The 11077-nt window shown below is 44.3% G+C and overlaps 1 protein-coding gene across 1 annotated transcript in view; it reads right to left on the bottom strand.

Moving 5' to 3' along the window:
* The window catches only part of T265_14799 (hypothetical protein), a gene marked incomplete at both ends in the record, with an annotated part of 26044 nt that overhangs the window by 3638 nt on the left and 11329 nt on the right, over positions 1–11077 (bottom strand). The window contains one exon of the mRNA XM_009175295.1: positions 8223–8297. Coding sequence (XP_009173559.1) covers positions 8223–8297 — 75 coding nt within the window. The remainder of the gene's footprint in view (positions 1–8222; positions 8298–11077) is intronic.

The following is an 11077-nucleotide window of genomic DNA, read 5'->3' as shown; positions in this document are numbered from 1 at the left end:
TAAAACGATAGTGAGGCCAAAACAGTATGTGCCTTCCATTTCATGGAGCACATGCAACGCAGTACGGATATAGCGACGGAAATCCGACGTCGGCGACACATCCAAAAAATTGACGGCAACTGGCCCGAAAATCTAAAGATATATTTGAATAAAAGGGAAGATTAAAGTACTTCACACGTAGTTCTGGAGCGACGCCACCAGCTACATTCCATAAAATACTGGATGAAACCGATTTCCTGGGTAGGTGGATAAGACGTATTTTGAGACACACGGTATCGGTAAGGCTACGCATGCCGTGCACTTTTGCACTTGGCGTAATTTGTAAACTTATATTTGTTTGTCTTCATTCTCAAATCTCCATGAATTCCATACTTAATATACACTCACGATAATTTCGCTGAATACAAGCATCCCGAATGCACCTAACTATTCACCTATCTATCTAATCAGAGACAGCAAAAAACGATACGATGTAGTGGGCTGTAGCGCACATTTCCTTGTTCCCTCAACCAACATCACTTAATTTGTCTAGTATCCCGTGTTCACTAGATCGCACAACTCACCTGCACCGCAGCACAAGAATCACGTGGCAAACCATGTCCCGCTAGCAAAATTGAGCGACAACAAATCAGTTCCCGCCTTGTACGCATCGTAACGATTGCACTTATTATATAAACCTTCCACATCCTTGAAGACAACACAGTGACCACACACATTACCGCGTATTGTACCTATGTTCACCAGACATACACCTGATTATTGTTTTCATCGTCATTCTGGCAAAACAGATATTTGTTCGTGATTGTCACTTTTTGTTGATCAATTTAATTGAGTTACAACTTCAGCACTATTACATCTCAATGCTCAAACTTACTTGATAGGAAACGCCTTGCATAGAACACGTTAGCTGGTGCCTTTTAACAAACGCGGGAGCATATTACGGTTTAAGCAGACAGGATTGTTTTCTAGTGCCTCATGTTCAAAATAGTCGTACAAGGGGCTCCGCGGCCTTCGTAAGGACCAGGTGAGTCGTACACAGCGAACTGAATGCTATCCTGAAGCTACGGAATCAGCTTATGCATGTCACCTACATCAGGACGTGATCGAAGTGCCCAAAATTTGCGATGATCTAGAAGTCCACTGCAAACTCATTACACGCGATTTGTGTGGATGCGCTTCATATCGAAGAACAATTTGAGTGGGGCATTTTAGGGTGTTGCTGGGACAGATGTTTATCACAAAAAAGATTGCAGGTCCACATTTAACTCATTTTAAGTAAAAGGCTTGTAAGACTGCTAGTTATGCAAAACTTCTATTCACACATGCATTGTGTGCATTTTTGTTAAATATAGATGGAATTTTCTAAATCGTTCCTCGTTCCGGCACGCATTATCCACTATATAAGCTTGCAGTATAAAAGGAGAACGAATGAGATCATCCGAAAACCCACTGTAAACGTCTTCTTGCAGAAAATAAAGGCAGGAGAAGCACCTGGGCAGCTAAATACTGAAGGAATAATTATACTGTTCGGCATAGCATTTTTGAAACGCAGTGGTGCGTCCAGTCAAACCTAAATGACCAAGCAAACACCGTGGACCAATAAAACAAACTCCGGGCCAGCCGTGCAATAATCCATTGTGATCGCACCAACCGAATCCAAAGTATAAGACCAAATGGCGCACGGAACAGATGATAATCTATTAGGAATGCATCAGAAAAAAATCTAATTGCAAGGCAGGGAAAACATTCCGCATTGCCTTTCTGGCGTCAAGTAGGATGAGGACGGAAATAGGTTGCCTATATTCGTAGCATCACTGCACTAGTTCGGTCAATTAAAATCTCAAGCTAAGGATGTCTGTCTGAAGGTTTGCGAACCACGAGACCATCGCTTTGCATTTTACATCAACTCACGTACAAATACATGAGCATTTGGATAAAAACTTCAAAAATTGTTAAAGTCCGAATTATTCACCCAAGTGATGCCTCGCCCGAGTGCGTCGATTAGTACACCAATGATGTCGTTATATGAAGAGCACTTTCGAATTCATGAGGCAGCTTCCTGCTAAGCTCAAATCAACCAAAAATTTCCACCAAATTGGAGCCCAAACATACAGACATATTAGTGAAATAAAAATAACAGCCAGAGCCCATGCAAACGGATGCGCCAGGTGCTCTATCGAAAGTTCCTTCAAGTGGTTCGGTAGGTGCAGGAAAACTCTCACGTCTTTCGTATTTCCTGCTTTTAGCAACCGGTTCTAAGAAATATTGTCAAATCAAACTTTCTTTAAAAACTCTCTGAAAGTCAAAATCTCTGCAACGTCGCCAGACCAGGAGTGTGCTCTTTTCAGGCGTCGAAAATTTACTCCTTGTCAGAATTGCATAACCAAATCAGTCAAACTGGTCCATTCGCTGGTATGTCCAAAAAGTCGAATGACTGAGCACAGGAATTATCGCATCAGATCACCGTTTTCACAACCTTGCTTGGATGAATGAAGATGGATTTCTGGCATATTGTGACCACCTGTGCAAATTAGGCTTTCGAGCGTTTAAACCGCGGATTTTGGATCAGCAAGAGGCATTTAAACTGTCCAGGGTCGGAGAGACGTTTACCGTTGCAAAGAACGCTAGTGATTGCGGTATCGGCGCATTACTAAAGCAGATGAATGAAGATATCGAGTGTGCTACTCCTGTTCTGACAAACACCGAACAGAATTACTCGACCGTTGAGAAAGATTGCTTATCGTCGTCTGGGGCCTGGATAAGTGGAGGCCAAATATGCTTGGACAAAGATCCTTGCTGAAAGCTCGCTCGCTGGGCACTCGGGTTGCAAGAGTACGACTATACGATCCACAACGTGCCAGGGAAGGAGAACCACTGGGATGATTGGCTGTAAAGACCAGAGGCTCAAGACGATGGCCCCAGGATCATGATTATGGCCGACAACCTCGTCGGCGTACGGGATACCAGAAGGTTGGTGCAACTCCAACGGCAGAATCCTGTGTTGCGGAAGGTTTCAGTATTGTTGGATGGAACGAGTATTAAGGACGGATAGGTGGATAAGGGACTGGAAACATTCCAGGGTCACCGCGATCTGCTGAGTCTGAATGAAGCTGGCATGATTACCTGGAACGCCACCAATTCGGATGTTGTGTCTCCGATGATACCACGCGTCTTGATAGGGAAGCTCATAGTCGAATGCTGCGAACGCAGGGTGCACCAGGACGCACGATTTACTTCAGAGATGACCTACTGACTGGGGATGGGAAGTAAGGTGATGGATTATGTGGTGTCCTGTAAGCGGTGCCAACTAATGAAAGAGTACACGACAGAGGCAACCCATTCCGTGGAACCTATTCTTGTCTCAGAAATCGGCAATTTGTGGTCCGTTGACTTCATAGGCCCCCTTCCGATGATGAACAGCGGAAATTGATATATCGCGTTGATGACAGAACACCTGCCGCGGTGGGTCGGGGCGGCAGCCGTGCCGCATCAACGGGCGACGACCATCAGCGAAGTGCCTAGTCATCAGGTCTTGGCCAACCATGGGATACTAAAAATGATCCCGATCGATAAGGGGCCTTGCTTTGAGAACGAATATTTTGGGAGCTGCTAGAAGAAACTTCTGCATCATGGGGCTAAAAAAGGCACCATAGCTGCCGCAAACAAACGGTCTAGCCGAACGTAATAGCGAAACAATCAAAGAGTGGCTAGCGGCCAAATGAGCGACCTGGAAGTAAACCTGCCAAATTTTTCAGTAGCTCATCGCGCTTCAATACACCCAACCAAAAGGAAGCCCCCGCTTATGCTAATGCACGACAACACGATTCTCCCCTGAGGGCTAGCGGACGGAAGGAAGAAAATTCAAAAAAAACTTGTACGCCCTTAAAAAAGGAAGCAGAGTGCAAATGGCAAGTCCAAAAGCACGACCATTCCCCAAGTGGAAGGACCCTCATAATCCTGGAAGGAGTGCACTTTGGGTCGCAGAAGCGGCCTAGTCGAAGTTCAGGTCAGTTTGTCGTTCCCGACCGCCGGAGAAACGTCTATTTAATTCAAGTTGGTCAGGGATCGAAAAGTGTAAATGAGACTTAGCTTCGAAATTGGCATGATGTAACCAAAGTGCTGAAGAAAGACAGTCGACGGGGCATATCTAACGGAAGTAAATAAAAATCGGTGGCATGCGAGCGACCTTAAAAGGGGGAAGGCGTATAATGGTGGAAACTAATGACGAAGCATGCCAATAGTATGTGGTTCCTCGTTACTTCACCTAGATCTAATGGATGGTGGGATTTATTGCGGAATTTTTGAATTGCTGTGAAGCATTTGTTAACATTTGTCTGATAGTCATTGGATATCCAGGAAAGCTGAAGAAGTCGTGTTCATGAAAAAGACGGATATTCAGACCTTAAACACTAGGTGCATGTGAGAGTTTCGCTTTCCTTCTCAAGTAGTCAGTAACCTTTAAGTCGGTGTTTTCTAATAAACATCTCCCCAGCGATTGACTTCTTCCTTTCAATAATACACTCTGCGAGGACGCTAAGTCTCTGGCAAGCACAGGTGCTTTAGCTTCACCTCAACTTATTGCATCATGGATGGTTTTTATGAACGTGTGTCAAGGTCTTGCCGAGGCATACCAACTTCCTCATGTTCAGTATAATTTGACGTTGTAAATCAACTTCTCACCATTTCTACTGATTGATAACTTAGTAGAAGACACACCTTGACAGTGTTCAAAGACCACTGATCACGACGATTGGGGTAACAAGAATGACCCTAGTCCCTAACGTACCACTTGCCGAAATCATGGACAAGCAGTGTGGTCTGATCACGCCTAATACACACTACACAAACTGCCGTGAAACATCACACCGAATCGCAGCGGAGAATGCCCACTTTGCTTTTAGTTGGGTAGCGGTGTGAAGACAAATGAGCTGCCAAGCGTTCTAATGTACATGCGAACTGATTGTCGGCAATGTTGTACTGAACAGTGGCCCTAACAGGACTGGGCTGTTGTACCAATATATAAACATTCCACCTCCAGATGCATTTTTCGTCTGAATGTGCAAAACTTCCTCACCCTTCACCGTTTTTTACTGAAGCTTGGATGATGCTTCCAGCTATTCACTGTGCTGAATAATACCTCAAGTTCTCAGAACCATGCGGGTGAATGCAGTGCTCAATTTCTACACTCTTGTTCGGCGTGATTTTGTAGGGAATTTTATGCGCCTGAGTGACTCAGGCATTTACAGTCGGAAAACATAGGCGGCAAATCAATCAATCGAAGAATTTTCACTAACTGGCTTGAGCATTCGCTTGATTTTCTTTCCTCTTATTTTGCAAATTGACCTTTTTCAATGCACTGCTAGTTTTATAAAGATATAATGCCGATATGGGTGTAGTAGTTGATGTTGGAGATCAAGATAACGGTGTGTTTCGTCATTAGGTTTATGGTTAGGTCTGGATTAGCATTGTGGACAGAGCTGATGTAAGGGATAAGTTTGAGATCAGGGTAAGAGTTTGCGTTATATTTCGCCTTCGGATCCATGCCACGGTTAGGTTGGGGTCCTCTGCAAGGGTTTTATTTAATGTCCAAATATTTATGTGGGCGTGTATATATATATGCGGAACTCTTCAAAAAGGCTTCTCAAAGACGCTGGCCAATGACATACATGCCAATTATTATTTTTTGCAGCATGAGGCAAGCACTGACGGTCCGGGAATCCCCGGTGTTTCAAGTGCGTTCCAGCAAGAACCGTGCCGGTCGGAGGTATTCAAAGGAAGTCGTTTTGGTTATTCAAATAGGGCAGCAAGCGCAAACTCCACATAGCAACACGTTGTGGTCTTGAATCTTGAGTAATTTTACTTCGCAAATTATGGCGTTTGACTAAAAATGACTCATAGTATGATCGAATGCACGCTCGGGCGATGCAGCTCTAGACAACACGAGGGTGAAATGGCTTAACAACATCCATGTGGACAACGGGACATTTAGCGAACCTAGCTACTTCGACAAAAAACGACAAAGCCATCAATTGCTGTGTTAATGCCAGTATTTCGTACTAAACACAATCAGTATATGGCATTTCAGTATCCGTTGTTAATTTGGTAGTGAACAGCGCCGAGTGGACCACGATGAATCAAACAGATACCGGAGAGTTGCAATAATTTGCAGCTTATGGTGTTTCCCGTCAAACTGTAGGGTTAGGAATACTTCTGTGTTCCGGTTTAGGAGCTGTTGACTCCACACCAACCCAGGGCATCTTATTTACATGACGGCGTAAACACGTTTTGATTTAGACAACAGGTACGAAAATATTGTCAAAACACGTTTACGGCAAAAGGCCAAGAATGGCGGGACGGGCGCGAACCCGAAATAACAAAAATGTGAAATTACTTTGCACAAAGTAAGTTGGAAAAAATGAACAAAACTTTTAGTTGTTTCAGTGATTGTTTTGCTTATAATCCTTCCCACCGAAATCTTGTTTGTTATGGAATTTCACCATAGATAATTTAGACTATACTCCGTGCAACGCTTTGGTTGAAATCAGTCAGCCGAGAACATTTTGGCGTGATTTCCCCCGGTAGCTGCAGCGCCCCCATTGAGCTGATCATCCACCTCAGCGATTTGAATCTCATTGAATTATCTTCAGTTTTTAGATGTATTCTATACTTGGGGTCCTGTGTAGAGTCTGTCATCTATTCGACATGTGACATTGCTTCCCGCATTGTTTCCTGGGGTTTTACTTTGCTTTCAGTTCAAATAAGCTCTGGTTTCCCACTGTTTTTTGCTCTATTCATTTGGTTTGCGTAGTCTCGTTTCTGACAAGCAAGCGATTGCCCTGAGGACCAATGTTAGCCGCATTTCGTAATAGTCAATTAAGCCCTTTATCCAATTTATGTAGACGGCCACCTGACTCATAACACAGTTCGCAGCTGGTGGCGCTAAGCTACTCATGCGCGGTTCCAAAAAATAAACACGCGCCATCGGACTTCTCGTGATTGACTTGTTGCGCCGAATATTGCGTCAGACATGGGAGTTGCGGAACGACATGTACACATCGTGCTGCTTATCGGGTGTTTTCACACACTACCTCCAGACAGATTCACGGCACCAGACGCCCTAAGAAGATAATGAGGCGTAACCAACGACGTTTGGGGAGCACTCTGGACAGCCTCGTTTTTTAAGGACAATGTGATGTAGTCTCCACAAGCGTAACCAGAACTACCGAATCTTTTACGTCGTGCATCTGAGACAGTCGTCGGAGCTGTGAACATGGTGTATTCCGCGACATAAGAAGGGGCTACACATTACTCCACCCTAACAGCGAACGTAACGGAGTCTAAATCGACCATGTAACAAGATTGCCAGAACAAATGCAATTGTTCGCATACGGCAAACTACCATCTTATCCGAGGGACGTGCGGGTGCCGAGACACTGCCAGGTTGGCCTAGCAAATACGGGAGCAATCAAGGTGTTGTCGATTTTCAACACCGATGCTTACATTCTGTAATGTATCAAACTGGGTAAACAGCGTGATCTTGAATACAGCATTGGCTACATCGTGCGGCTTTCTGCACCGGTGGTACCACGTTTTCAAGAACATCGGGAGAAAAAATGCCCTTGCAGTTGCACTTGTAAACTCTCTATTGCTTCGTAGAAGCCCACGACGGTACGGAAAATCCCGAAACCTGGAAATAGGGTACTCAAAATTCAAGTTGGTTCCACACAGTTCGAACTCAAAACCGGCAACTCAGACGCGTAAAACATGAAAGTCAGTCCTTAGGGAGCTGAATTCGAATAGGCAAGATGTTAAAGGTTGATACTCTCCCGAATTTCTCGTAGCATCGTACAGCGGACGAAGCTTCTCGAGTAGCCGGAAACCAGGGTAGCAATCTCCTTAACCCGCAAGCATATACACATATATATAATGAAACCCGATGCAATCAACTTTGGTATGCGCGCAGTGCATTCATTTCAAGTTCAGCCTTCTTCATTGAGTAGATAGTCAGCCACCGGTGATTTTCAACTGTCGCGTGATAAAAACGGATAACGCCTGTAATGGTACAGACGGACCGCCATCAAAGTTCCAGCGTTTGGCTGCACGTTTTCCAATGTGGTCTTACGATTCTTCATCCCATGCCGTCCTGCTGGCATAACGATTGGCGAAGGTAGTAGTAACACCAACAAACGTCCGCTCACAATACAACGTCGAACTCAATGTACCTGAGACCCATAACTCTTCATGGTGATTGAGGTCGATCTCTAGACCATCTGTAATGTACTGATGTTTCTCCGAAACTAAAGGAAAGAATGAACACAATGAGTATCCAAACAGGTGCCGTTCAGACGGCGCCACAGACGTGACATTAGGCAAATCGATTTGCAGTCGTTTAGTCGAGATACTTTGGAGTGTTCCAGTGATAACTACAAAAGCATGTATGCTAGTAACTGACGTAACTGCGTACGAAATGAAGACACTCAAAATGCATGTTTGATTTACTGAGTCATGGTATATTGTGTGACATCATATAGCGCTTCTTCAGGTGGCCATGCCTGAAGAGAGCGTGAGCGGCGCCGATCATTTGTCTTCGTTTTACTATCAATTGCATTGTTTCTCTCGCGGACCCAAAACCGTGCTCGCACACCTCCGTGCAAAACAATTTGTCATCTATTGCCGAATATGACCAGATGTGTGGTAAACTCAGATCCGTGCGTTAAACCTCAAAAGCAAGGAAAAACACTGCGCCTATTTCAAAACAGTCTTCTGCCCTTTTCATCAAAATTTGGGTTACCAAATACCGAATTATTACGAAGCGGGATAAGAGGATTTAGGGAGCAATGTGCGCCAAACGTCAAGTGCGAATGTCAAATAAGTTGTGAAACAAAGAGCTTCCGTTTGGGAAAATGCGGAATAATTAAAATTTAATCTGAGATGATGAAATGAATTATTTCGCGTTAGTATCACGGATTAGCGGGGCATTGTTTATGCCACCAGAATTTTAACCGAAACACATGCGATTGGTGTGTTATCGCCACCATACACAGCTATTTCGGTTTCATCGTGGTACTGAAATTTAAAGAAAAGCACATACGATAAATTGTGAATGATCATGGATGTATGTGTGATTATCTGCTGTAAGCATCCATGCAAAAGTATATATATACAAATAGTATATATATACATATACATATATATATATATATTATATATGTACGTGTTGTATGAATGGTGGGCTGCAGAATCGCATTGGTTCCTCAGCAATGGTGAAATTTCTCCGCGCCCGCACACAGCGTATGACCAGAAATGGCGTGCGCTGCCCGCAAGTAGTTCGTACTGATGTACTCCCCAGATTATAGCAGCGGCGCTAACTCGGCACAAACCTGTCAAACCAACCGGTCAGCCTAAATCGGTGGCCTGTTTGAGGGAGGTCTACCCCGGTTGGATACATGTATGCATTCGTGTGCGCATCAAAAACCGTTTACCTGATGGTGTTTGATCAGATGACTGGTGATCTGTTCGCCGAGAAGGTAAACGGACCGGACATCCATACTTCGAGCAAATGACTGTAAGACTGTCATAACACCACAATACCACCACGTCCCATGAAACTTCGAGCACACTACGGACAAAAGCTTCACAACCGAAGGGACGATTGGACGCAAATGGAAACGTAGGAAGCAACAACTCAACCGCGCACTGACCATGTATGCTCGTTTCGGAACAAAAGACTTGCACGGCACTGCCAAGCACGGCCAAGTGATCAGCGGGTAGTTAATTAACCACCAACACCTTAAAACTCGTATACATGAACAACTTTCAGTGTGGAAAACCGGGGATTAGCATCTAGAAATTCAGGTGCAAAACTACTCGTTGCGTCCCGAACCACAACAGAATAGTTTCGTGAAGTCGTCCGCTGTGTTGGCAGCCAGAAAAAACGAATAGATCACAACGTCAGCTGTGCAAGGCTTAAAATGAATTTGCGTAGAAAGTGATGCAAAACAACCAAGAAGCGTGGAACCCTACAACAAGTTCGTAAATCCATGCACTGAAATAGGTCCCATCTACGGACATATGCATGCAACGGAAAAATCCCGAACAGCAAACAAAAAGGAAGAGCTAATTCGGAATATGGTCCTCGGGAAATGGAAATATCCAGATGTCACTGCCGAAAAAATTGGATGCGTTAGTTACACGGACGCCGACCAAATAAAACAAACTAACCTCACGGAAAGCTAGTTTCAGTAGCCCTGACTGTTAAACAAACTTCATTCAAACCTTCCCGATGTGACGTGAACACAAATGCTACTGATAAAATCCCTCCCACCTACGCAACTCACCTCTGTTGACGTATTCGGCACGTGCCCACGGAAGCTGCCACTGACAGTTTAGTAAAGCTCTCATGCTTCAGCCGGGAAGGTGAGTTTCCTAAATCCGACCTGATTCAGCAGCCATTCAGTTGACCACAATTTCTGTCCCCGCAAAATCCTTGAGCATTCCGGATACTTCTTGTTTTTATTACCAACTCTTATACATCACCCCGTGATGGAGGAATAATGGATGGACGACCAAAGCACCTGAATTTCAAACGATAGCCTTTTCGGGCCAGGCGTCCACAAATGGTCATTTACATTCGCCGAAATGGTTTATTTAATTCCATTCAAGAAACAGGCTACGAGAAAATATCTCTTATCATCAGTGCTCTTTGAATCAATCCACTGTTCGAACTAGTAACTTTGTACATTTTTCGTTAAAAGTGGCTGCATGCATATAAGAAAATATCGACTGTGCAAATCTTCTCTTACTCACTTTTTTTCGGTGCGTATTCGTGTCTATCTTGACCGTATAAGTGACACCACTTTTGACGGGACAGGTCGGTGTTGTTTTGCCACACACGTCCGAGATGCGCCTCCATTTCCTTAATGGAAAAAATACTATGGTGTGCCAACGAGCCTTCCACGCCACTAGAGTGTCTGTATTTACCGCTGAAAGGAGGGAATAATGTACAAATTACTGAGGTTCAGCGTCTTGCTTGCTGCAAACCGTTTTAAATTGCAAACGAATAAATGGAATCCAACGG

This window comes from Opisthorchis viverrini, assembly GCF_000715545.1.
Source record: "Opisthorchis viverrini unplaced genomic scaffold opera_v5_270, whole genome shotgun sequence".
NCBI lineage: Eukaryota > Metazoa > Platyhelminthes > Trematoda > Opisthorchiida > Opisthorchiidae > Opisthorchis > Opisthorchis viverrini.
Note: the sequence above shows the minus strand (reverse complement) of the source record. Positions and strands in the feature narration are given on the sequence as shown.